Genomic DNA, 27,017 nt, shown 5'->3' on the forward strand with positions numbered 1-27,017 from the left:
GAAAGCAGCCGATGGGACCAATCACGACAGCGCCCCTGGCGGTCCACGGCGGGAAAGCCTATCTCTGGAGCCGAGTCGTGGGAGGGCTGTTTGCTCTTGCAAGGGATACAGCCGCGTGGTGTCTTTTCACGAGGTTATTCCCTTAGGGTGGAAAGGGGAGTTTTGCCTGTTTCCCTGGTGCAGCATCGTGGTCTGTCTCCTGGGCTTTTCTCTTAACCTGCATTTTGCAATGCTTGGAGAAAGATCATAGCAAAGCCTGGATGGTTGTGTTGTATGGGTGGGGAAGTTTGGATTTTCCTGGTCCTGCCTCTACAGAAGCTGTTTTACTTGCGGCTGATTATGTCTTTGCTTAGTCTGTGTGAGAGGAGCTGTTTGGGGGCAATTGAATATCATTCAGCAATTGCGTTCGGATCCATAACGAGATAGCTGGAAGTTACCATAGATAGATAGATAGATAGATAGATAGATAGATAGATAGATAGATAGATAGATAGATAGATAGATAGATTTGTGTGTTTTTCTTTTCTTTTACTATTGCTGTGGGGAGGAGGGGAGATTAGATTTGGGTTTTTTCTTTTTTCTTCCCTTTTTCTTGTACATGTGCGTAAAATAAATAAAAATTTCTCCAATATCATTCAACAATGTTATGTGTATTGGGTTCTCTGGGATCCCAATTTTTAAAAAATACCAGCTCAAGGCATTTTGTCTCAAATGCCCAGCTTCTAAACACTGGCTCTAAATTTTTCTGGGATGTTTTTTATTCTGAAGCTTGCTCAATATATACGTGTGGCCGTAAAGTTGCTTCTGATTCATGGTGGCCTCATAAACTGATGACCTCTAAAATGTTCTGTGGTTAACAGCCTCGTTCAGGTCTTGCAAGTGGCTTCCTTGATTGAGTCAAGACATCTCATGTTGGCATCTTCCTCTTTTACTGCTGCCTCCAAATTATCCTAGCATTAAGTCTGGTCTTCTCATAATGTGGCCAAAGTATGATGGCTTCAGTTCAGTCATTTCAGTTTCTTGGGAGAATCCTAAATTAGGATTTAACAGTAAACTTCACTGAATTAACCAGGACTTAAGTATAGTTAATGGCTGTTGAGAATGATCACTATTCTTATGTTATACTCCTGAGTTTTACATACAACTCTTTCCCTCCCCCCGCCCCCCATTCACAGTTTTTATTATGGGCGTAACTGTATCTGCTCCATCTAATGAAAACAGGCTTTAGCCAGGAAAGCTTCCACTGCAGTAAATCCTTTAATCTTTGAACTGTACAAGATTTCTTTTGGGTTTTACTAACATATGCTTACCTGCCTCTCAACTTAATGATTGCATAATTTGTGCAAAAATTTCACCAGGGCATAGCCCGGCAGGACATTGCTGCCAGTACTAAGGCTGAGTCCTGGAAGAAAAAAACCCTTAAAAGATGGTTTTCCTTCCACACTCAATAACTTAATTTTCTCATATCTTGCATTGCCTTATAAATCTACCCCATTTTTACAACCATGGATCTGGGAGTGAGCCTCACTGAATCCTGAGGAACTTACTTCTAAGTAAATCAGCATAGGATTGTGCTGTGACTCAGCTGCCTCTCTGGGATGTCTCCCTCCCTCAGAGCCAGATCTCATGCTTGGTTATGCAGATGTCCGCTAAGTGCAGTGGGTTTACTCCAAAAGTATGCATCAGGTTACAGCCACAGAAAGGCACCTTTTGAAAGTTTGAGCTGGCTTCCTGCACACCCATTCCCATTCCAGGACATGGAATGGTATTTTTCGTCAGATCTTGGAAGCTAAGCATGGAAGCTAAGATTTTTCGTCAGATCTTGGAAGCTACTTGGATAGGAGATCATTGAGAGCCAGTGTGGTGTAGTGGATAAGAGCAGGTGCACTCTAATCTGGAGAACCAGGTTTGATTCCCCCCCTCTGCCACTTGAACTGTGGATGCTTATCTGGTGAACCAGATTAGCTTGTGTACTCCAACACATGCCAGCAGGGTGACCTTAGTCACAGTTCTTCAGAGCCCCACCCACCTCAGGGTGTTTGTTGTGACGGGGGGGGGGGGGGGGGAAAGGAGATTGTAAGCCCCTTTGAGTCTCCTTACAGGAGAGAAAGGGGATATAAATCCAAACTCCTCTTCTTCATTAAAGAAGGCTCTTCAGAGGAAGGTAATGACCAGTTGCCATTGCTTCTTGCTTGCCTTGAAAGCTGTTTTCTGGGGTAGTCATAGGTCGGTAACAACAGCACTTACGTATGTAGAGTGGACCAGAATTATACTCCATTCTCTATACCAGTTTAGGGATGCAAAACATGTGGATTTTTGTTTTATCTGAGCATTGGTGTGACTCGTGAGGGTAGGGTATAAATTGAATACAATAAATAATCAATGTAGAATCAGTTAATACACAAAACTCCATTCAATGAGGGTAGGAAACAGCTGGGATTTGTCAGGCTAAAAGTATACCAGCAAAAACCGAGGAGATAAAAGCTCTAGTTGCTTGCCTTGCCCCATGTACCAGACTGGCCCTTACTCTTCTAAGTCATATTGTCATCGCCTGTCTGTGTCAGAAGTGCTACCCCACCAAACCCTTCTTGCTTCCCTTTGTTCGTTGCCACTGTTTACAAAGCCTGCTGATGCACCTGGCCAGGAGGTGGCGCTGCCTAGTCCCCAAGCTTGGTATTGCGAAAAATCTGCACAAGGCAGCCCTGGTTGTAAAGCAGAATACACTGTGATTGTTCCACCTGAGCTCTCTTTTACCTCCAAGCCTGGTTCTGGAGACTGTGTCTGCCCAGTTAGGTCCAGGAAAAGCAGGATTGAATTCTATTTCTTTCTTGATAGGCACAAGTGCATCAAATTCCTTGCCTTTAAAGATATTTGCCAGGGTGAAAAACTTCCTTGTTGTTGATTTCCACGTAATATTGGGGCTAAGGTTGCCCCTGTGCCATTCCTGCCCTAAAAAGTGCCCCAGAGGAGCACAGGGCAAGGCCTGGAACTTTTCCTCTCCCCTCCTCTTCTAAGCCCGTAGGCACTGGGATTAAGAACATAAGAAAGAGCCTGCTGGATCAGACCAGAGTCCATCTAGTCCAGCACTCTGCTACTTGCAGTGGCCCGCCAGATGCCTTTGGGAGCTCACATGCAGGTGTGAAAGTAATGGTCTGCTGCTGCTGCTTCCGAGCACCTGGTCTGCTAAGGCATTTGCAATCTCAGGTCAAGGAGGATCAAGATTGGTAGCCATAGATGGACTTCTCCATAAATCTGTCCAAGCTCCAGGACTCAAAGCCTTCGGTTAGGTATAGTTTTGAGTGGGAAGGATAGGGCAGCTTTAAGCTACAAGGCTCCCTCCGTCCCCCTTCTGGGTGACAGAGAGGAGAGTGTGGGGTAGGCTCTGGCGCTTGAAGGGCTTGCTTGCCTGGGGACGCTTTCATCCTGCCGCCCCCCCCCCCCCGGCTTTCTCACTCAGCAGCACTGGGCCCCTTTCCAACTTGGCTGCCTCACCCAACGGCGCTTCTGGTTCCGCCCCCAGTGCTCCGGGCCTTCAGTACATGAGCTCACCCCTCTCCCCCTCATTAAGTGAGTCACAGCCCCTTCTTGTTGGGATGGAATCCAGATGTTGCTGGCCACATGCAGATGGGCCGTTTCCTTTTTTGGAGAACAGCGCCAGTTCCTGGATCCCAGGGGCAAAACCTGCAAGCCGAGCGGGGGGTGGGGAAGCTGATTGTTATCTGGGCCAAGCACCCCCCCCCCACCTTCCAAAAAGTTTCAACGGCAGCCACATCTGGAAAGGCAATCGTGAATAAAGTTGAACGTTGTGCAGGAACAGAATGAAAAGGAGGGGGACTGAGACAAGAAAACTGGAGGCAGGGGAGTGAATTGCCTGACATCGCGGGGGCCTTTCAGAACAGCAAGAAGGAGGGGCTCTGCTGAATGGGATTCATTTCACACAAAGGCTGATGGGAGGGCAGGCAGGCGTGGGATATCCAGAGGAGCTCAGCTTCTGTTTGCAACTAAGGCCCCGGAGTCTCGTGAGAGATGTTGTCTGGAAGCCCAGAAAGTACCAGGCCGACCGGACTGGACAAGCAAACGGGAGGAGGAGGGGAACAGGGCAGGGTTAGTCAATTTTCTTTCTTTGTAGCAAAACCCAGGCTGAAGATTTAGGAAGGACTCAGCAAGAGGATAGACTGCAAATTTCAAATGAACCAAAGGTCACATTAGCCACTTCCACCACCCACGAAAAAAACCCACCAGGGACGTCCACAGTCCAATAACATGGTTTATTATTCAATGCCAGAAGTGGGAGGGAAAAGGCACATACAATTACTGGCAGCGAATAGGGCTATAGGAAACAACCCCTCCCCCCCCCCAAAAAAAACACCCCACCCTTGAAACACTTATCTGGGGTTTAATTCCACCCCTCCAGCAAAGATTTGAGGATTGGGGACATCTTCAACCTTTCTCTGGCGAGTGGGAGGGGATGTGTTGTCTCCCGCACCCAGAGAAAGGGAAGAAAGGGAAAACCTCAACAGAAGGAAGCAACCCCAAGCCAGAGCAGGTACCCCAGAAGCTCTGGTCAGGCCAAGAGGTGCAGCCAAGGGTGGGCTCCCCAGTTATGGCTGAGCCAAGGTCCCCGCTCCTCTGGGTTTGAAGGCTGGGATTTGGAACCTGAGAGATCTCTCTGTCTGCTCCTCTTTCCCTTTGCACTCCCCTTCAATGCAGAGGTGCTGGGGACCCAGACAAAAGGGCCCAACCTTTTAGGTATCCTCAAGCTCCTGGCCTTGCTTATTGAGAAGGGTGGAAGAGAAGAAGCGTATCCTGGGAAGTGCTGGAGAGGATCTCCTTTTCATCACCTCCCTCCCTGCCAAACCAAGCATGCTAAGTTTGGCTCTCGCTGTGGGAAAAGAAGCTGTCTGCATCAGCAGCCGGGGACCATTGTGCCAAAACTTCAAAAAGCTGGAGCAGCTTTTGATTCCAGAAGTCTTCTCTGAGAGCTGAGCCAAGTCCTGCCTGGCCCATAGCCGCCCCCTGCCCCCAATCTCAGACATTCCCCCCCCCCCCCCCGCCCCCTCCAGCTGGGACCACTAATCAGACCTTCCTAGACCTGCAAAATGCCTTGCCAGCGTCAGGATGGGGGTGAGATGGGGAGGGAGTGCGATCTCATGGGAACAGCCTGCACGAGCAAGCCAGGGGCTGGCCAAGCAGGCCAGAGCAAGTAGGGACCAACAACTTCCTGGGGAGGGCATCTGCCCACCCCCTCCTGCCGGCTGCTCCAGGAAGGGACTTGGGCACACACAAAGCCTGAAGGACAGGTGCCTGGCGGCGCTTCAGAGGTCACTGCTGGCACAGTCGCGGCACAGGATCTCGTCGTTCTCGGGGATGAAGCCCTTCCCCACCAGTGAGGTGGCACAGCGGGAACAGCTGAAGCAGTTGTGGTGCCAGTGCCGATCCTCAAAGGACACGTACTTGCCCCCTCCGAACCCTGCGGAAGAGGACACTCAGCAGCCGCACAAGCAGAGCTTCCTGCTGGCTCCACGGGGGACCCCCATTCACCTCCACGGGGGACCTTCCTCCTGGGGGACCCCCACTCACCTGTGATGGGCTTGGTGCACGCACTGCACTTCTTGGCATAGAGGTTCCCAAAGCATTTCACGCAGTACGGCTGGTCGTCCTGGGAGGTGAAGTGTTGCCCGGCCAGGGGCACCCTGCAGCTGGTGCACACAAAGCATTCCTTGTGCCACGGCTCGTCCCGGTAGGTCACTCCTCCCTTGGTCAACGACTGTGGGTACAGTAGTAACGTTTACATTGGAAGCTCTGTACAGTTCTCTTTTCCCCTAAGGCAGCCATGTCCGTGGCAGGGCCAGAGTATCTCCCATCCCCAGCCCCCGTTGCCCACTGCCGCTTGGAGAAGGAGTGAGGAAAAATTAAGAGAGAAAACCAGCCTGGTGTACTTACTAAAAGTTCACACAGGACGTTCCCAATATGGTACCTGTGGCACCCTGCCACTCGCTGACACCTCAAGTGTTTTTAGAGAGTGGGTGGGCAGGCAGGTGGGGCTATTGGCCATGGAGATGTCATTAGCTGTACAGATTTTTTTAAATGCTCAATTGGCAGCAGCTGCCACCAATATACAACACAGCAGCCATTCTGGGGCTGGCTCACCCTCCTGCAGTTGCCATTATATGACACCTATTTTGTGGCTGTGCCCACCACACCATGTCAGAATTCCAAAGGTGCCCACGGGCTCAAAATAACTGGGAACTCTGATAAAGGAAGTGGCACTGAGCTTCTGGGGGTAGCCCTAGAAATTGCCAAAAACTCTATGGTTTTCTAGAGTGCTTTCTCATTTCCTAAATGAATTTCTGTGAAGGACATGATGAGGCTTTATTTTAACTTTTTTTCTCCCACAAGGTGGTGCCCCTCCCCCAACCCCCGTCCCTCCACCTGGAAGCCTGAGGGAGTCCCCCCACCCCCCACCACTGACCTTTTTGCAGTGTGTACAGCGAGGAGCAAACTTGCTCTCATAGCAAGGGACACAGAAGTGATCCTGCTGGTCGGGGATAAAGGAGTGTGCCCCGATGGGCTGCTGGCAGCTGCTGCAGAGGAAGCAATGCTCGTGCCACGTCTTCCCATTGTACTCTAACTTCCGGGAGCCTGTGGGGCAGAAAGCACTGGGGATTAGAGCACGCTGGCATGCGGTGGTCTCCCAGATGCACAGAAGATCCCGCCCCGCCCCGCCTGCCTTTCCAGTTAGCCAGCATCATACCTGGCATGACAATCTGCTGGCAGGCGATGCACTGGGAAGAGAACTCCCGGCAGTAGCAGTCGTTGCAGAGAAGCTCCTCCCCCTGGCAAGTGAAGGGCTCATCGGCCAACGAGCGGTCACAGCGGAAGCAACGGAAGCAGCCCTCGTGGTAATGGCGGTCTTCGTAGTAGAGCTCCTGCAAGGGGGAGGGAGGAGAGGAGATGATTGACAAATCCTCCTGCCTGCTCTGGCAGCTGAAGCACAGGGAATGAGCCACCGTCTGCTTAGCAGGACAGGTAGCCCCCCCCCCCCCGGCTTTCTTTAGTGGGCTGCTCCAAGTCAGAGTGGCAGTCTAGGGTTGCCAACTTCAGGTTGGGAAATTCCTGGAGGTTTGGGAAGGGGGTGTTAGCCTCCAGTAGGGAGATGCTGAACTGGCTGGGGCTCAGGGACAGCAGCTATGGGGCTGGGGCCAGGCTTACCCTGCAGTCATGCCCAATCAGTTCCTTGCACTCATCACAGGTGTTGGCAAAGCGGGAATCATAGCAAGGGATGCAGAACGGTCCTTCGTCCACCTGGATGTACTTGCGCCCGTACAAGGTCTCCTTGCAGCTCACACAATCAAACCCCTCCGACATGCTGCACGCCTCCTGGAGAGAGAAGGTGCCACAGTTAGCCGGAGTGCCAAACTACCCGGAAGATCACAGACAGCCTGCTAGGACCAGGAGGCTCAGCCTCTGATAGGCCGGTCTCTCAACAGAGAAACAGATTCTGAAACTGAATCAGTATAAATCAATTACCATAATTATCGAATCATTATTTTCTCTTCTTAACTTCCCCCCGTTTAAGAAGTGGACAAGACACAATATTTGTTACATGTTTTGAAAGTATTTGTTTTGTTGGAATTTAGTAAACTTTACTGCAAAAAAGAAAGACGAAAGAAACAGATTCTCCGCACCCACCATTGCACAGATGGAGGTGAAAGAACACTTGAAAGCCAAAAATGACACTTTGGGAAATGGGTGGGGGAAAAGAATTGCACAAGAGATCTCTTCCCCCTTTGCCAATTTTATGAGCGGCCCCATCCTCATCTCATGATGGCTCTTTGTCCAAGCAAAACCTCAGCTGGGAGCACCAGAAACTACACGGGACGGCCAGGGCAACACACTGCAAGTCCAGGGAAGGGGGCGAAGGAAAGACTACTCCACTGAAATAAAAACTGAGAGGGAAGAAAGATTCTCACAGAACACAAAATCGCAGTCACAGACTCAGGCACAGACTCTGCCTGCCTCTCCATCGCACCTCTCCACTGAATCAAAATAAACACACATGCTGCTGCTGCTGCCTTATTTTGAATCAGTAAATACAGCCAGCCAAACCACTTTTACACCCGGAGGGCTAACACACTTGTCCTAAGACAGCAATGCATTTTAAACCTTTATAATGAAAATTCCTGTGTTTACATACATACAAAAGTACTCCTTGACTCTCTAACCCAAATAATGCTTTCAGCTTACAATATACACTCACATCTAACTACAATGTGTGCAATATAAATATTAGCTACTTGTAAATAATCTATCATCATTCCACAATCACATTTGGGTTTGGGCTGACCAAACTCCGGTGAGTTTACTTTTGGAATTCCTTCAACGGCCGAGTACTTGTAGCTCTAATTTACAAAACTTTCAAAGGAGAGTGTGTGTTTAATAATATTTGACTCTGGCTCTTCCAGGACTGCAGCCAACTGCTTTCTCACATGCCTTGTGTATAATCCTCAAAGAAAGAAATCTTGGTTTGCCTGTATTTACTCAGTGCACCCACCCCACATTTTTTGAATATTATTTTGAATCAGAGCAGAAGTCCCTTGATGTCAGTACGGTCTACTCAGACGGGCAGTGGCTCTTCAAGGTCTCAGGCAGAGGCCTTTCATATCACTTCTTACCTAATTCTTTTAACTGGAGATGCTGGGAATTGAGCCTGGGATTCCAGCATGCAAAGCAGAGGCTTTTCCACTGAGCCACAGCCTCTCTACAACTCTGTTTAGGGTGGAGACTCTAGGAATCATAGAGTTGGAATGGGCCATACAGGCCATCTAGTCCAACCCTCTGCTCAATGCAGGATCAGCATAGACCCAGATAAACGTTTGTCCAGCCACTGCTTAAAGTTCACCAGTGAGCTGAATTTTGAGCTGCCCTTCTTCCTGACTGCACACAGATGTGCTCTGTGCTCTTCATTCTCATTGCCTAGGAATCGCAGCCAGGTCCCACCCCCTGAGAACTGTGATTCCTGCCACAGGTCAAAAGGGGGAGAAGACAGGGGATCAGTCAACTTCCCTGCCGGGCAAGACACCGAAGGAGTGCCCTTGTTTCTGCTCAGTAACTGCATGATGGGGCCTCTGCCCAGAGCCGGGCTCCCTACCCTGACCCAAGGGCCGCCTGCAGCATCTCCTTGTTCACTGTACCGGCAAGGTTTACAAATCTGTCTGGCTAACCTGGCAAAGAGCTTGCAGAACGTGCCCAGACTAGCCTGCCGGAGACCTGCAAGGGCAAGCTGTGAGTCAGGTCAGAGGGAAACGGCAACGGTGCAGTCCTTTCAAAACTAACCCAAAATGGGAGGGTAATTCTTTGGCCTTGGAGGAGGGTGAGTCAAATGTCAGTGTGATTATGCCAGCTGCTAGGCTAGTAAGTCCATGCCATACCTTGTGGAGCAAAGGTAGCTGAGCGCGAGGCAGAAGAACACACCCTGAATCTGCCCAGAAGGGTGCTGAACAATGGTGCTGTACAGCCCCTCCCCCCAATGCCCCCCACCCCAATAGTCTGCTTTACACAGAGACAAATATCTGGCAGGGAGTTTTGTTGTGGGGAAAGGGGGTTATGTCAGGAAAGCTGAACATAGACTTCTGAAAATCGATTCCCATGGGTCATCCCCCAGAGCCAGCAACTGTTTTCAGGGGAGGGCTGAAGAAAACAACCTCTTGGGCACAGGTAAAATGCATTCCTGGGCAAGAAAGTGTGGGTTCCCCTTGCCTTGGCTCCCTCCAGATGTTCAAGCAATGTTCACATCAAGTAAGCCCAACCAAAAAAAATGAGCTGGTCTTGGCTTTAGGATGCAGAAAAAGCTCACCTGTCTTGTCTGGCACTGCTTCATGCACACTGCAGCATGAAACACGACGTGCCATGTTGACATCCAGTGAAGCTCTAGAGCAAACAGTTTTTCAACAGCTCTGACCAAAAAAGCACTGTCCACGGGGAGGTAAATTGTGAAAAATTGGCTTTTAAGCAGCAGAGACTAGCAAGACAAAACACAGCCACCCCACACTGTTTTTTGTGTACAAGGCATGGGTGTGCTGTGGAGAGCCAGCAAGATGTAGTGGTTAAGATCAGATGCACTCTAATCTGGGTTTGATTCCCTGTTCTGCCACTTGAGCTGCGGAGGCTCATCGGGTGAACTAGATCAGCTTGTGCATGCCAGCTGGGTGATCTTGGGCTAGTCACAGTTCTTCTGAGCTCTCTCAGCCCCACCTATCTCACAGGGTGTTTGTTGTGAAAGGAGTTTGTAAGCCCTTTGAGGAGAGAAGGGGGGGGATATATATCCAACTCCTCCTCCTGATGGCCAGGCTTAAACCAGAGGGGAAACTTGCTCTGGATTTTTCATGTTCTTGCATATCAGCCAATAAACAGTGAGGGATTTTAGTCCCAAGGGAAGAAGATGAAGAAGAGTTTGGATTTATATCCCCGCTTTCTCTCCTGTAGGAGACTCAAAGGGGTTTAAAATCTCCTTGCCCTTTCCCCCTCACAACAAACACTCAGTGAGGTGGGTGGGGCTGAGAGAGCTTCGAGAAGCTGTGACTAGCCCGAGGTCACCCAGCTGGCGTGTGTGGGAGTGCACAGGCTAATCTGAATTCCCCAGATAAGCCTCCACAGCTCAAACGGCAGAGCGGGGAATCAAACCCGGTTCCTCCAGATTAGAATGTACCTGCTCTTAACCACTACGCCATGGCTGCTCCTAAGAGTGGACAATACGTCAGCCCCTGGGGATGGGTGGGGCATAGAGGTCCGATGGACCATGCAGAGATGCAGCAGGCATTTTAACATTTCCCCACCCTTTGCTGAATGACAGCTCTACAATGAACACCTGCAGTTGGCTTACTGTTGGTCCATCAAAATTAGAAGCTCCCTGGGGTCTCCGGCAGAGGTGTGCCACAGTGCCGCCTCACCTGCTACCTGATCCCTTTAACTGAGGATGCCACAGATGGAACCTGGGACCTCCTGCATGCCAGGCAGATAGTCCACCCTTGTGCCGCAGCCCCTTTCCCCAAAGGTCTCCCCTTACAACAAGCAAACCAGTTCGAATCACTGACTGAGGAGCTGAAGATCAGACTTGGCCCTTCCTGTGAACCATTTCTGGAAACACTCCTCGGGTCAACAGGACCTGGGACAGGCTGTGGACGAGCTACGTGCGCTGGAGCTGATGTGTTGCAACTGTGCAGTCTCACACACTGGCACTGCCGGATTTCACTGGCCCGGGAGGGGGCTGCCGGAGCCTTGCTCTCCATGTCTGCACAGAGGCGAAAGGGAACTCTTTTCCCCAAATTTGGTCAAAACAGTTGCTCTCGCTTGCGGCTCTTTGTTTGGAGAACTGCCTCTCCAGAGGGAGCCTTTCCAAGGGGAGGGACGTGGATCAGGTATCCGAGAGCGAAGGCGCTTGTGGCTTTTGGGGGCTAGAGGCGCCTTTTGGACGTGGCCTCCGTTCAGCTGACACCACGGCAGCAGGAGGTCAAGGGAGGTTATGTGGTGGTGGGGAGAGAATCTTCCTGCATTTAATCGGGGAGAGCGCGGCAGTTCCCTCTCCGCAGGCTTCACAAGCTGGGAACGTTTCCTGCTCGAAAGGGACGCTTCTCGGGTTACCATGCCCCTCTGCGGGCTGTGAAATCTAGACCATCTGTTACACAGGGGGGCAGGCATTCCCGCCCCTTTTTAGAGGCAGCACGACGGGAGCGGGTCCTGCAGGCAACAAAGGGAGGGAGAGCCTCCTTTTCTTCCTCCCTCGGAGTAAAACTAGATGGCATTTCCGTCTGTGCAGCTGAGATGTTCCAGTCCTGGAGAGAGCTGGGCAGGCTCCATCTGCTATCAATTACACTCCCCGGGGCAAGCTTGAGCCAAATACAAATCCCTCTGTACCAGTGCAAACACTTCTTCCCTGTAGGGATCCGAGATCCCTTCTTGCCAAGTTCTTTCTCTAAGATCCACTGCGGGGAGGGGGGGGGGGGTCCTGGTTCATATTTTGTGCCTTCATTGTGGCACTAACAATAAGAAGACACAAACTGTAACAATAAAAGAATTACATATACATTTAATTATACACTTACACCAATCATCACGGTTATACAAATGACCCTGATGGGATGAGGTCACAGAAGCAACAATCGCTTCTGAGAGGCTCAGAGTCAGTAATGACTTACAACTTTTCATCACTAAAAGCTCAAAGTTAAGTAACGACCAGAGCGACGCTTTACAAAAAATGAGCTTAAAATAATCTTGTCTCCAGAAGTTTGTAGGCAATAATGATTTGAAACTTGTTATTGGCAGAAGCCCAAATATATTTTTTTCATTTTAGCCTGTACTGTCACAGTTGGTTCCTTATTGTATGCGCTTTTGTATAATCATAACCCTCAATAACTTTGTTCATTTAACTTGCGTCATGCTGGCAAGGGATGATGGGAACGGTAGTCCATAACATCTGGAAACCGCGAGTTTTAGGGCATTAATAAGCAATCTGTGAAGCTGTCCTGAATGCTCCCTCTTTCTTGAACAGCTGCTTGCTGGCAAACACAGACTTTGACCTCTCGGTTGGTCCAAGTCAAAACATAACATTCCTTTGGGAAAGTAGCAGAGACTCCAGAAGGGTGCCTGGGAGTCCTAATTCCAGAAGATTAGCACGAGATGTGCTCTTGTTTGCATAGACCACACCTCCACAGGATTTAAGAGAGCAAAGGCCTGAAGGAGAAGGTCAGATATCTCACTGAGTTGTGCGGGAGAGAGAAACTCTTCTTCAGCGCACTGCGGGGCAATGCACTCTGCTATATTTTTACAAGGAACTCCATGGGAGCACCAAGCCTGGGAAACCCAGGAAAATCTGTGATTGCAACAGACCTTCCGAGAAGGGAACTCAGCTCAGTCCAGAAAGCTCGCCCTGCTCCACATGCAACATCAGCAAACAAAAGATATTCAGCCAGAGAGAAGCTGCATTTTTTTGCACCCCAAACATCCAAACTTCCCAACTTTGGGTTTAACATCTGACCCTTTTCAGTTCCTCTCCCCCCACATCAGTTCCTCTCCCCCCACATCAATCACTGGGCACCAAAAATCTCAACACTCATAATTGACATTTGTGCCCAATTAATGGAGCGGGGTGGGGTTTGGTGGGCAGGACCTTCTTGGGCCAGGACCTGGTCTTGGAGGCCATCCTCCTCTGGAAAGGGACACTGCAAACTGGGTCAATCCTGGCCTGGTTTGCACACAAAAGCTGCAGCCGCACCCCTGTTGGACAAACTCTGGTTTTGGACCATTTACCAAAGTCACTGAGGCCACATGTACAAAAATGGATTTCATTTGGACAGCAGGAAAGAGCAAGTAGCTGGATTTGGTGCAACTAGCAAGGAACAGAAGAGCTCGCGAAAGCCCTGCTATGCCTGGCGTGGAGCAAAAAGCTTGCTGAAACCACACGTAAGCCAGCATTCTTTTCAAGAAATATTTGAGCAGGGTCAAACACACCCGTACAAGGTGACACCTGGGAGAGGACACAGCATCCCAGTCCCCTCCCCTCCCTAGAAGCTGCAGCAGCTTCCTGTCTGCTTCTGTGGACGCAACCCACGTCAATATTATTGGTGACTCCCACTGTCCCCCATATTCACAGGTGGCAACATGCTGCTAATTCAGATGTTTCATTGCACATCGATCTGTTTGGCCCAGTTGCTGCCCACTGGTGTTATCCGGCCTAGCCATGTTAAGACAAGCCAGGAATTCTCTCCAAACGGAGAGGGGGAAAGGGGGTCTCAGTTTGCTAGCAGCCCAACATCTCACTGCTGCTCCCTTGAACTGTTTTTCACACATGTTGGATAATGCACTTGCAATATACTTTCAATCCCCGGAGCCCCTCGGGGATGAGGCGGTATAAAAGTCTAAAGAATAAATAAATAAATAAAATGCACTTTAGCAATTGCCTGCAACTGGATTTCCTTGTTTCACCCTTTCAGGGCACCTTAGCAACCATTTGCAAGCCAATTTTCCTGTTTCACATAGGAAAATCCAGTTGGAAACAATCATTAAAGTGCACTGAAAGTGCCTTATCCAACATACTTTAAAGCACACACGTCAAGTCCACTGTTTTGGGACCAGGCATAGGAAGCCACAGTCAGTTACAGCAGAAAATTGCTTTTTCTTTTTACACACCACACACAGGCAGCTCTACCCCGAGTTTGGGCTGAGCCCGCTTGCTTGAGGATGGAGCACTCCCAAGAGGTCCTCTCGTGCCTTTTCAGAATGCTCAAGGACAATCTGGCAAAAGTCAGGAATTTGAAAGGGAGCCATGCATCTGATATTTTGGGCCCTCTCTCCCTGGAAGCCCTGACCTTGACCGCTTCCTCCTCCTCCTATCAGAAGAGGCCTCTGTCCAAATAAAAGGACTCAGCAAGTTTGGGATTCAATTGGAGTCGAACCCGGATTAGTGTTGACTGCTGACAAGCCGTGAGTCACCCAGGGTTTTCTCGGAGATCCTCTGGCAGCCCTCCGAGCGAGCGACAGAAGGGTTGGTGGCAGTTTGAGCCTGAGGTCCCCTTTTAGCCACCCGCTGTCCTGCCAGTGAGTTTATTGCTGAAGGCGGGCCTGTCGCCATGGCTCTGAAAACAGCTGCAGTTTTGCCCTCGGCTGCGCTGCGGTTCAAAAAGACACCAGCCATCCTGGTCGGCTCAGACGGAAACCTCAGACAGTTTTCCTAGCCTCAGTAACAAAGCATTTTTCCAGGATGAGGTAAGCTGCTCCGGTTGCCAGAGCCCCGCTCTCCACGAGGATTGCTCAAGACCCTAGGTAGGCAGGGAGCACGAGAGAGACAGCAGCGTGCAAAAAGCAGGCAGCTGTGCAAAGCAGCGGATCTTGAGTTCTGAGCAAAGCCAGCACCAGCAGCTCCCCTGTCTGAGAAGATGGGACAGTCCCAGAGGTCTTGGTTGTCATGGGATTAAGGGCCACTATCAAATGGAGTGGGGGGGGGGGAGCACAAGAAGGTGAAACCTGGGGCAATGTGCATTCGCCTTTGAAAGTCGAAACACATGAAAACACGAAACCCACACACATGAAGTTGCCTTATACCGAATCAGGTCGCTTGCCCATCAAAGGTCACTGTGGTCTACTTGGACTGCCAGTGGCTTTCCAAGATACCAAGTAGAGGCCTTTCACATCCACCTAAGACTGGTCTGTTTTAGCCAGAGGCGCGGGGGATTGAACCTGGTATCTTCTGCATGCAATGAAGACTCTGCCACTGAGTTCTGGCCCAGAGAGGCACGAAGGCAGATGTGACAATTCTCTGGTCTATTTTTTGTCACAGCTCGGAAAGGGAAGGCACCTGAGGCCAGCAGGCAGAAAGGACATCCTGTAATACGTGCGAGACACTGAGACAGAGGTCAGCTGCCTGGGGCGTTTGGGACACCCATGTGACTGGACACAAGGGGGACCCCTATTCTGCAGCCTGTATTTTTAGTCTGGAGATGCCGAACATTCAACAAGAGCAGAGACCTCGAGGCAGCAGCTGCTCTTTGCGCAAAGCTGAGTTCTTGAAGGGCGGGGCTGTTGAATCACACACACAGGGAAAGATGAAAGATGGGCCAGTTATGCCAGAGAGATGGGATGCCTGCAGTAGGCAGAGTCATTTCATGTAGAAGGTAACCTTTTGCTGGGCATCCTTTAAAGGTCGGCTTCACTGGACACAGTGCTCACAGGAGAACCAGTTTACGGCTTGATGCACACATAGGGAGAGGTCTTTAGAGTCTGTCATTCACACACCACCCACGTTCTTTAAGGACATGCAGAAAAGAGGAAACGGCACAGAGCTAACTGACTACTAGTGAACAGTTCTGCATGGGGGTGGAGCATGGCTGAATGACAGAGCATCTGCTAGGCTTGAAGAAGGTCCCAGGTCCAATCCCTGACATTTCCAGTTGAAGGATCTGCCAGTAGGTGAGATCTTGGAAAGCCACTGCCAGTCTAGACAATACTGCACAGGTGTCAAACTCGTGGCCCTCCAGATGTTATGGACTACAGTTCCCATCATCCCCCGCCAACATCATGCTGGCAGTGGATGATGGGAACTGTAGTCCATAACATCTGGAGGGCCGCAAGTTTGACACCTATGCAATACTACCTTTGATGCACTTCTGGTCTGATTCAATGCAAGACAGTTTCATGTGGTATCAATAGGAGCATTGAGCCCTAAGGACCTCAATCCCCTTTTCAAGTCCAGCAGTGAAGGACGGTGGTTGTCCCCAGATCTCAGTAGTCCGTGCAGATGTGTGCAGCAGCATATCCAAGAAGTTGATCGGGGATACACAGTACAAACCCACCCTTAGGTCCTTAGATGGGCTTCTCTCTGCAGTGCCACTGCAACCCCTGAGTGATCCCATCAAAAAGAGTCCAATCAGGATGAGTTTTTGGCATCTTGAAAGGACAGACTTGACTACCATGCTGGCCATTTTGATTGCCATTTCCCAACCACAGTGCCACAGGTGACCAACAAGGCAGGCAGCTCCTATATGCCTTCTGAATAGCCCAAAGAGGCCCCCTGCGAAGCAGAAATGATTCCGTTTGGGGAGCTCAGAACTGCTCACAGACACAGGAAGCTCAGGGCACAGCCCTTCCTAAGCTGCTGGGGGTGGAAAGTGTCATCAAGGTGCAGTTGACTTCAAATCAAATCGAAAACCTTTAATGGCATATTATAAATATAATTAGCAAAGTACATAGAAGGAAATCATAAACAGATGAAAAGTTTTTTTACGGCAAGAGAACAACCTATGTCTTCGACTTGCTGTTATAGTAGACGTAGTGAGATCTGTCAACCATTATTATAGATAGGAAATGAGCCATCATAGATGCAATGGCTTCATTCTTATCGTGCAGTTGACTTATGGTGACTTTCTAGGGCTTTCAAAGCAGGACTTGAACAGAAGTAGTTTGCCACTGCCTGCCTCTGCACAGTGACCCTGGTCTTCCTTGGTGGCCTCCCATCCAAGTACTAACCAGGGCTAACCCTGCTTAGCTTCCAAGATCTGATGAGACTGAACTAACCTGGGCAAGCAAATAAGTGAAAAGTGTGGATTCTACCAGAGGGTCCCCCTGACTGGCAATGAAAAGCTTCCAACTAGGCCAGGGGTCTGCAACCTGCGGCTCTCCAGATGTTCATGAACTACAATTCCCATCAACCCCATGGCAAATTGGCTATGCTGGCAGAGGCTGATGGGAATTGTAGTTCATGAACATCTGGAGAGCCGCAGGTTGCAGACCCCTGAACTAGGCCCTGGATCATCACAATTGCTCACAGTCCTCTTGGAAGTCTGGTCAGCCAGCCTCCCACTGTGACCCAGCCTCCTTTAAGAGGTATGCCGAGCTCAGGCCAGCATGCCCCAGTGAGGAAAATGTGCTCTGTCCTGCAAAGATGCCTGGCCCAGGGGTGGGGTTTGAAAGGCTGCATTCCTGCTAGCAAATAGGATTGTAGAAATATACTCCAGAAGCAGTGCTAGACTTCTAAAGAAAGGGAGGTATTGGGGCTCAAGACTGCCTGTGAGTTTTTGGCCTTTGACATCTGAACTGCCTGCACTAGCTGAACATTGATGGCCCAGGGACAAACCGCTGTGCATATCCAAAGTCACAGATTAGGGACTAACTCTGAAAAACAATCCTGGGACTGAGCCACTCTCAAATTCAACCCTGTTCAATGGAGGTGGTGTGCTACTCTGCCATTCCAGGCTCACTGCTGGGCCTTGCGCGGCAGGTAATGTGCAAGTTGGCAACAGTCCCTGTGTCGCTTTTCCAGGTCCAGTGCAGTTCATCTTTCAGGACCCACAACAATTCCACTGTCAATCATCCTGTTTCTATTATGGTCCTACTTGGTTTGGCTAGACATAGCAGCAACTACTGAACCGGAGAAAGGGGGGAATCCTGGCCCTGCGACTTCAGAAATGCAACTGAATCTGTCACCAGTATGCGTTGCTCTGCTGGAGACCCACAGAGGTGAAGGGCCGTCACTCACAGAAAGAGCTCCTTGCTTAAATGCACAAGGATTTTAAGGGCCTTGGGCCCACACACCTGCAGGATCACCTCTCCTGCTTCTTTCCACTGTGACAATTCCACACATCTGAGCAAAGCCTTCTGAAGGTGCTACCCCACAAACAGGTAAAACCAATAAGTGCCCATTCATGTGCGTTCTTTAAGGCAGCTCCTTATGCTGTGGAACAGTCCACCTGAGGCTATTAAAAATCCACCCCCGCTCCCCGGTATGTGAGTCTGTCATTGCACAAAATGTGCAAATTGTTCAGGAAGGCATTCTTGTAGAAGGTCTCCGGCTGTTGAGAACAGGGCAAGCTTCATTCGTTTGTGGCTGCACGTGATTGTTCTGTAGCACCCACAGAGTGAGGGCGCTTTGATTTGTTTGCTGTATGTTAGAATTTACATGTCTATATTTCCTGTTGGGTTCAGTGTTTTTTTGCTATCTATTGACACTTGAACCCCTGTACTGTATGTTAGCTTTAGCATTCTTGTAGAAGGGGCAGAGCTGCAAGGCAATGGTTAGCCTAATAAGGTGACATACATCGTGATAAAGTTTATTGTCGAAGGCTACACGTCCGGATCTCAGCTGGTTGAAGTGGGTTTTCCAGGAAGTCGGCTGCGGTTGTGGTAAATCTTGTTCCTAACATTTCGCCTACATTTGTGGCTGGCATGCCAGTCACAGATGCAGGTGAAACGTTAGGAACAAGTTCTACCAGACCATGGCCACACAGCCCAGAAAACGAACACCAACCAGTAGGGATAAAGCTTTTCTCAAAGAGACTCCTGTAATGCTTCTAACAGAAAGATTCGCATGCTTTGTCCTGTTCTACAATCCCAGTCCAACTGTACGTTTTTTGTTTTTGTCCTAGTAGGTTTTGTCCTACTAGGAATCTTTGCTGTTAGCTTCAAATGTTATCATGGTCCATTCACTGGCTGTCTGATGCTATATTTTGTAATCTACCTATTGGTTGACTGGAATGGTTTTTTTGAAATCATTCTGGCAATTTGCCTGGGGTCCCAATGAGAAAGATGGACTGTACTAATAATCCCTGCCATCTCCAGCACACAGGATCGCCACTAGGGATGCCAGGGGAGACTTTGCATTGCCCGTATTGCATTCGGAGACAAATCCGAACTTGAAGGACAATGATCTGACTTGAGAGAAGGTCATGTAGGGCACTGTGGCAACACCTGGAGCTGGAGGAGAGTCCAGATGTTCATGGGGGAAATTAATTTGTTTAAGAATGCTGAGCATACAAGGGTTTATTTGGAACATTATGTCCCTAAGTGTGATCCCAGACTTCAAAACAGATTTGGTTCTGTGAAGCAGCAGATTCTTCCTAGCCTGTCCTTGGCGGATGAGCACCCAAGCTTCTCTGAACACAGGAAGCTACTTTATACTGAATTAGACCACCAAAATTGGTGATGTCTAATTGGACTGGCAGTAGCTCTCTGAAAGCTCAGGACAAGGTCTTTCACATCTCCTTCTGCCTGTCCTTTTGACTGAAGATGTCATGAGTTGAACCAGGGATCTTCGGTTTGCCAAGCATATGCTCTATTACTGAGCCATGGCTGCTAACTTTCTTTAAGGTAACTGCCAAGTTAGATCAGACATGTTTTGGCTTCCATGGGAGGAGAAAGGGGAATGCCCTCTTGCTCTTTGGGTGTCCCATATATGTATATAAATATTAGTAAGCAACTGGGAAACAACTGGAGGTCTTGCAAGGTTCTTTGCTTCTCCGCCACCTTTTCACTATTTGATTCCTGACATTTTCAACAAGAAACCTCTCTCTGGCCCCTTCCACACACGGAAAATAATGCGTTTTCAAACCACTTTCACAACTGTTTGAAAGTGGATTTTACTATTCTGCACAGCTTCAAAGAGCACTGAAAGCAGTTTGAAAGTGCATTATTCTGCATGTGCGGAATGAGACTCTGTTGCTCACCTCTTGCAAACTGCTGAAAGCTTTTACATGCAACTGTGTCTGGATGGAAGATGCAGAGTTCCTCAACTATCAGTAGGTTCTTCTCAATGGGCTCCACATTAGGTTCTTCTCAATGGGCTCCCACCCATGGAGCAGCCTTCTTTAGATCTTGTTGCTGACCCCAGGTTCAAGTGCTTCTGTGAAGGACCATGAAGGAGTTACGAGTTGGGACTTGGAGGCACCGACTGAGGGAATCCGATGCAAGAAAGTTACATCTCGTCTGGATCCATCCCCACAAATCCACACGGCCAAATTCTTATCCCACCCTTCTGCAAAAAGCCTTTAGGGCAGGAAATTATGCATCCCACGATGTGTTTTGTGTGCTTAAACATCTGAACGTTTTTGCCCATGCTCTCCAATCAGCAGAGGGATCTCTTGAGGGTATAATCCGCATTATCACAGGAGCACTTAGTGGGGATTGATGCGAATGTTCCCCTGATAGCTGTTGAGGAACATCCCAGGGAGCTTCCTTGTATCCCCTCATCACAAGCCTTTTTCAAAATTCATTAAAAACTCATTTATTCTGGAAGGCCTTTACGTTCAACTGAGCATTTATCTAGACATTTTCACTGTGTTGGCTCTACTGTGCTGCTTTTGTTTGGTGGTATTTTCATGCTTGTCTTGTAGCAGGCTAAATAGTCTAGACTTGCCCAAGCTTGGAAGCTGAGCAGAACTGGTGGGATGGGATACCACCAGAGACGACCGGCCTTGCTATGCAGAAGAAGGCAATGGCAAACCACCTCTGCTCATCTTTTGCCTTGAAAACCCTATGAGGTGGAACTTCATGAGGCCGACTTGACAGCACATCAGCATCATTATTAATGTAGCACATTTATTTCAAAGCCATTTTGAGCATGTCCACAATTTTGAGCATGTCCACAAACAGGCAGCCCAAAAATCCTCCACATGGGGAGAGGCTGTGGCTCAGTGGAAGAGCTTCTGTTGACATCCAGAAGGTCCCAGGTTCAATCTACAGCATCTCCAGTTACAAAAACTGGGTTGTAGGTGACATGAAAGATCTCTGCCTGAGACCCTGGACAGCTGAGTGGACAACATTAATTTTGGTGGACCAATAGCCTGATGAAGGCAGCTTCATTTATTCCATAGGTGTCAAACTCGCGGCCCTCCAGATGTTATGGACTACAGTTCCCATCACCCCCTGCCAGCATCATGCTGTCAGGGGATGATGGGAACTGTAGTCCATAACATCTGGAGGGCCGTGAGTTTGACACCTGTGATTTATTCAAATAAATAAATAAATAGAAATGTCAGATGTGGTTAGTTTTTCCAACAGGTGAAGGGGCCCCTTTACTCACTGTTATCCACAAACACACACATTTCCCTAAAGCCTTTGGGGGAGGGCGGTATTTAAATATGATAAATAAAAATAAATAAATATAGTACAAAAGCTTCCTGCCAACTCTAGCTAGCTCTGAAGGTCATCAGCACTGACTTGCTCTACTTACATCCCTTGAGAGCCGCAATGTGATGTCCGAGAACCTGGCAACGTTTCTCTTTCTTCAAAGGGCAACAGGGTGATATCAGATCTTCAGGACCTCTTGTTCCCAAATGGGTACCCTCAAAATAGGTTACTCCTCATGCAATTTTTTGTTTGTTTATCTTTAGGAGGGGCAGCAGCTAAAGTATAGTATATCGGCCCCCAGTTTCACAGTTTGGTTGCTGTACAGTTGAGGGTTACCTTGTCAAACACATTTCTGCCCATTCTAGAAAGGGTATTTCCATCACCAAGAATCAAATCAGACTAGTTACTAGCCCTGGACCTATCCCAGGAGGAACAAAATCCCTAGTCTGAGAAACCTCTCAGCTGCCAACAAGCTCAAATGGCTAGGATCTCTGCAAAAACCTTCCCTAGCAGACCCAGCACATGGCCTTAAGGAAGAGGCAACAGTCAGAATCCACACTCAGAGGCAGTCTGAATCCCAATGCCAGGAGGCAACATCAGGGGAAGGAAGGTCTTGCACTCGATTACCTGTTGTTGGCCCTCCTGAGTAACTGGTTGCCCACTGTGTGAGACAGAATGCTATACTAGATGGACCACTGGTCTGATCCAGCAAGGCTCTTCTTATGTTCTTTATCCAGTTATGGAGCATCAACTCTATGAGTGAGTGGGACACATTTCATTCTACTTGCTGCTCAGGGCAGGTTAGCAGGGCCTACAATGAGCAAGGAGGTTTGAATTTACCACTCTGTTACTTCAAAGGTGGCTCTCTCCCTGTCTACAACATCTCCTGCCTACCACCTCAAAAAGCAAAGCTGGTACTAGACAGGATATGAGTTGTTTTGCTTCATTTGTTCACAGACCTTTTGATCCATGAAAGCATTGTCTACTCAGGCCGGCAGCTGCTCTCTGGGGCTCTCAGGCAGAGGTTTTTCCCACATCATTTCCCATTTGATCCTTTCAGAAGGTTGAACAATTTGAAGCTGGGACCTTCTCCAAGCCAAGGAGATGCCCCACCTCTCAGCCACAGCCCTTCCCCTCACCATTCTCGCCCATGGGGACCCAGAGTGGCTCACACCATTTTCCTTTTCTCCATTTTGAAGTAGCAAAGGAAGCTGCCAGTCCCACACTGCCCAGAATTCTGCTTGCAGTGGTTTCACTGTTTATCTCAGGGGTATCAAACTTCTTTGTTGCGAGGGCTGGAGATGACATATATGTGACTTGGTTGGGCCAGGCCCTGGGAGAGGAAGGCTGCCTCAGCTGGCAAGCCCCAGCAAGCTCATCAGCCCAGATCAGCACCGGGGAAGAGGAGCGGCTACCTCAGCTGCCAGCCCAGGTGAGCACTGTGGGAGGGGGTCGGCATTGGGGAAGTGGCTTCCTCGGATGGCGAGGACGCAATGAACTTGCCAACCAGATTTGCGTTGGGCAGTGGCAGTGCCTCACCATGTCAGATTGGAAGCGAGGGGGAATGGCTGCTTAGACTGGCAAACCCGCAGAGAGCTCACCAAGCTAGAATTGCACTGGGGGAGGTGGTCGGTACTAGGAGGGTGAGGCTGAATTGGTGAGTCTGCTACAGGTTCACCAGTCCAGATTGGCACTGGTGGGAGGGGTCATATTGGGAGTAGGGGGAGTGGCTGCTCCGACTGGTGAGCCTGCAATATGCTTGGCAGGCCCAATCAGAAACAGGGAGGTGCCTGGACTGGCAAGCCTGCTGTGGGCTAGCCAGGCCAGATTGGGAGTGAGGGGGGTGGCCTCATGTGGCTCATGGGCCTGATAAACCCTCTCAATGGGCCGGATCTTGCCCCCAGCTGCATGTTTGACAGCCCTGGTTTATCTTCATTCAAGACAGTGATCACGCATCACAGAATCCATGGCAATGGACATCCTTCTTTCTCAGCTCCCCCCACCCCGCCAGAACACTATCAGGGGTCCAATGTGTAGGAAGAGGATCTTAATGGAAGGAAGTTAAAATCTGTTGTTGCAGACCTGACACAAAGACAGATGTCCTTGTGATTCACCATCAAAAGCCAAATCTGTACTAGACGGCCAAGAGGAAGTCCCCCCTCCTCTGCACAGCTGGCAGGCCCAGATGCTGCACTGTGAATGGCTCCCCCCCCCCCCCCCCAGCTTTTTCCGGAGGCAGTGGAGAGGCCAGACAAAAAACAGGGACAGACTTTTTTCCGGTCACAAGTCATCCAGCTGCCCCTCAAAAAGTTAAAATAGCCCCTTAAAAAAAAGCAAATCAAAAGAAGTGCTAACACAGCTGCAGACTCTGAACCCTTGTTATTCAGATGAGAGTCAAAAAATTAAGCATACATATGTTGTGGATGCATATGAAATTATATACAGGTTTCTTTTAAAATTCCAGGGAGAAAGCTCTCTGGAACAGCACAAAGAAGTTTTTTTTTTAATTAGTACTTTGAAAACTGTCAATAAACTAATTAATTTACTGAACAGAGGAATGAGAGCCAGAGAACTTTTGTTAGGTTACCATTTGGAGATACAACCTAATAATCGGGGCATCAAGTCCCAGTGGAACCCAGGTTGACACTAGTGCTTTCCTTCAAAAGGGAATAAAAGGGTTTTTGCCAACTGTTATGAACACAGTATTGGAGGGGCTGAAGCAATTTAGCTCTCAAGAAGACCACCAAGTCTGTTCAATTTAATTTTTAGAGCTACATCCATTCAGAGCCAATTTCAGTATCTTTGGTTTGGAAAGATACTGGTTTGGAAAGAAAGCAAGAGGTTGCATGCTGGTAGTGGGATCGGTCTGCTACTCTAACAGCTACCCGCTTTTATGCGTGTTTGCCCCAGATGCCCTTCAAGAGCTCACTCACCTTCAGAGAGACGTGACTTCCCAACTTTGTGACTCACACACAGACACGCACAGGGGAGGCAGGATAAGCCGTAAATCACAAACGTGCAGGCAAAAATCCAGGTGAACACACACAAGGAATCCAGCAAGCGCTCAATGAACCAGGGGCCCCTTCTCATTCCCTGGACTGAAGGTGGTCACGGGCAGATTCAGCCCACATTTCAGCCTTCGAAACCAAGTCTGCAGAGGCAGCAGCTCCCACCCCACCCAGCCACCCTAAAGCAGACAACAGGAAGGAGGGGGGGGGGGATCAGAGAAGTTAAGAACGGTTCCTCGAGGAGGGCATTTCACCAGCCGCAGGGCAGGGCTAGCCCTACCAGTAGGCAGGGCGGAGCAGTTTGCCTCCAGCTGCCAGTTTTGGAGGATGATCAAAGAGCAACAAGCCATCAGCTCGCCTTCTTGGTTATCCTTTCCCCTGCCCTCGGGGAGGCGGCTGGCTCCTTCTGTCTTGGGGACCAACCCGCCAAGGAGAGAAAGCCAAGCCGGTGCCAGAACTTGGCATGGGGGCTTCTCATGAACAATGCCAGGCGCGGTAGGTTCACGGGTGCAGACAGACTCTCTTAAAAGCAGCCTTGCCAGCACAGAAGGGCCGCCCAGCTTTTCCCCAGTTCTACCAGCTCTCTTCTAGGTGGAGGGGAATTCAAAATTGGGCTCGACCACCCTGGGTTTGAGGGGGGGGGGGAGGTCATTTCTCTCCCCCGCTTTGGACCTCTAAGCCTTAGACGACCATTCGGGTTCATGCCCCAGCAAAGTTTGAGTACAACTAAGAGAGGCATTCACACGTGTCCTTTTTATTGGGGTGGCGGTGTAGTCTATGCGGCCTCGTTTGCAGCCTAGTTTCTAGTGCCCCCCCCTTTAAAAGTCACTATACCTTTCCATCCGGGTAAGGGGAGGGGCGGTCCCACCACAGCAGTTCCAGTATGAAGGGACAAAGCGACCCGACAGAGCTCAACCCCCCTCCCCCGACTCTCTGAAGAGACGGATCGAGCCCCCTCCTCGGCTATTTTGCTTCCCCGCCTGGCAGGAGACGTGGCTCCCAACTCGCGCCCTCCCTTGCCCGGCCCGGCGGCTTTTTGCCCACGAGCCTCCCAAGCCCAGCGAGGCGGCCCCGGAGACACCTCCGACGGCTCGGAGGCGCCTTTCCTCCCCACCAACCCATCCCTGTCCTCCACCGCACCCCGGGGGAGAAGAGGAGCCGGCCGGGCCGAGCGCACGGAGTCCCGGGGGCGGAAGGGGCTCCTTCCGCAGCAGCGCAGCGCCTCGCCCACCTGCCGCGCCCCGTCGGCGCTCCGCTCGCGTCCGGCTCCTGCGGCGGCGGCGGCTCCTACCTTCTCTCCAGCCCGGCAGGCTGCCCGAGTCGGAGTGGCCGCGCCCTCCGTCTGCCCGGCCCTCGCGAGGGCGGAGCCGCTGCCCACGAGGCGCCTGGCCCGGCTGGGCGCGCTGGAAGGGGCGGCCGCCGGCGCGCTCCTGCTCCATGTGCCAGCAGCTCCCCCTTCGAAGAAAAAGCTCGCGAACGAGGCTCAGCGCTTCCAGCGGCCCGGTCCGGTCGGGATGGGTTCTGGTTCCGACTGGACTGCCGCTGACACTCGCCAGGGGGCCGGTAGAGCTGACAGAAGGACACTCAGACGTCTGCTGTTGGAGACAAGCAGCCCTTGGATACAGTCGCTGTCCCTGAGTCGAACCAGAAAGCCAGGGAGGGTCAGATGCCTGGATTAACTGGGAGGGTTGCTTGCCAACTCCAGGCTGGAGGTTTTGAAGGTGGTAGCTGGGCGAGCGGATTTTTGGTCAAGACAAGAGTCACAGGGAAAGACAATAATGCTAGGAAAGGTTGAAGGCAGCAGGAAAAGAGGACAACCCTGTTTGAGATGGATTGACCTCTGTAAAGAAAGCCACAGTCTTCAGTTTGCAAGACCCGGCAAAACTGTTATCAATAGGACGTTCTGGAGGACATTGATTCATTGGGTCAGCATGAGTTGGAAGTGACTTGATAGCACATAATAACAAACAACACACACACACCTGGGAGAAACTTCCAATGAGTTGGAAAGTGCCTTCCCTCGGTAGGGATGTGATGCCATGCCATAGAGTCCACCTTCCAAAACAGCCTTTTTTCCTACGGGAACTGATCTCTGTAGTCTGGAGATCAGGTGTAATTTTGGCAGATCCCAAGGCCCCACCTGCAAGACGAGCATTCCAATTTGCTTTCCCTGCCTGCTGTGCGGTACAGCCACTGCCAAAGCAAAAGAAAAAAGAAAAGTAGGCCAGACTCTTCTTACAGGGGACAAAGGCAGGGTATAAATCCAAACTCTTGTTCTAGCCTGGGCCACCCAGGTTAGCAGTCAGGTAAAATTAGCCTGTCCTACTTAAAGTTGAGAATAACTTCCAAGTGTAGGAAACGGGAACTGCATGTTTCCGCCCTTTCCTTTGTATCCTTGCTTAGTTTGATGCACGGACTATGTATATTCTTTTAAGTTTTGTTTATTACACTTCCTAATATTTTTAAATGCTCAGAGTCTGATTTGTGATCTTATTATCTGAAGTCTGGTAATGAGGAGGGGCAGCAGGAAGGTTCATCATCCCTGGAGTACGATAGCTTAAAGTTGTGATGAATTCTCTCCTCCCACCCCCCCACCCCCGTTTTAATGGGAATAGATTG

At 50.0% G+C, this 27,017-nt stretch overlaps 1 protein-coding gene across 3 annotated transcripts; it reads right to left on the minus strand.

Moving 5' to 3' along the window:
• Positions 1–4,249: 4,249 nt before the first annotated feature.
• FHL3 (four and a half LIM domains 3) lies at positions 4,250–25,826 on the minus strand. 3 transcript variants are annotated; one of them, XM_048500933.1, is made up of 6 exons: positions 25,690–25,826; positions 7,213–7,380; positions 6,755–6,929; positions 6,473–6,642; positions 5,581–5,767; positions 4,250–5,470 (listed from the first exon to the last, which is right to left on the minus strand). In XM_048500933.1, exons 2-6 carry the CDS (start codon positions 7,366–7,368, stop codon positions 5,316–5,318), a joined length of 843 nt encoding a protein of 280 aa, XP_048356890.1. In that variant the 5' UTR covers positions 7,369–7,380; positions 25,690–25,826; the 3' UTR covers positions 4,250–5,315. The 3 variants fall into 3 exon arrangements, with proteins under 3 accessions (XP_048356890.1, XP_048356888.1, XP_048356889.1); XM_048500931.1 differs by having other exon boundaries at positions 25,630–25,778; XM_048500932.1 differs by lacking the exon at positions 25,690–25,826 and adding an exon at positions 24,324–24,584.
• Positions 25,827–27,017: the final 1,191 nt, after the last annotated feature.

Source organism: Sphaerodactylus townsendi, linkage group LG06 (genome assembly GCF_021028975.2).
Source record: "Sphaerodactylus townsendi isolate TG3544 linkage group LG06, MPM_Stown_v2.3, whole genome shotgun sequence".
Lineage (NCBI taxonomy): Eukaryota > Metazoa > Chordata > Lepidosauria > Squamata > Sphaerodactylidae > Sphaerodactylus > Sphaerodactylus townsendi.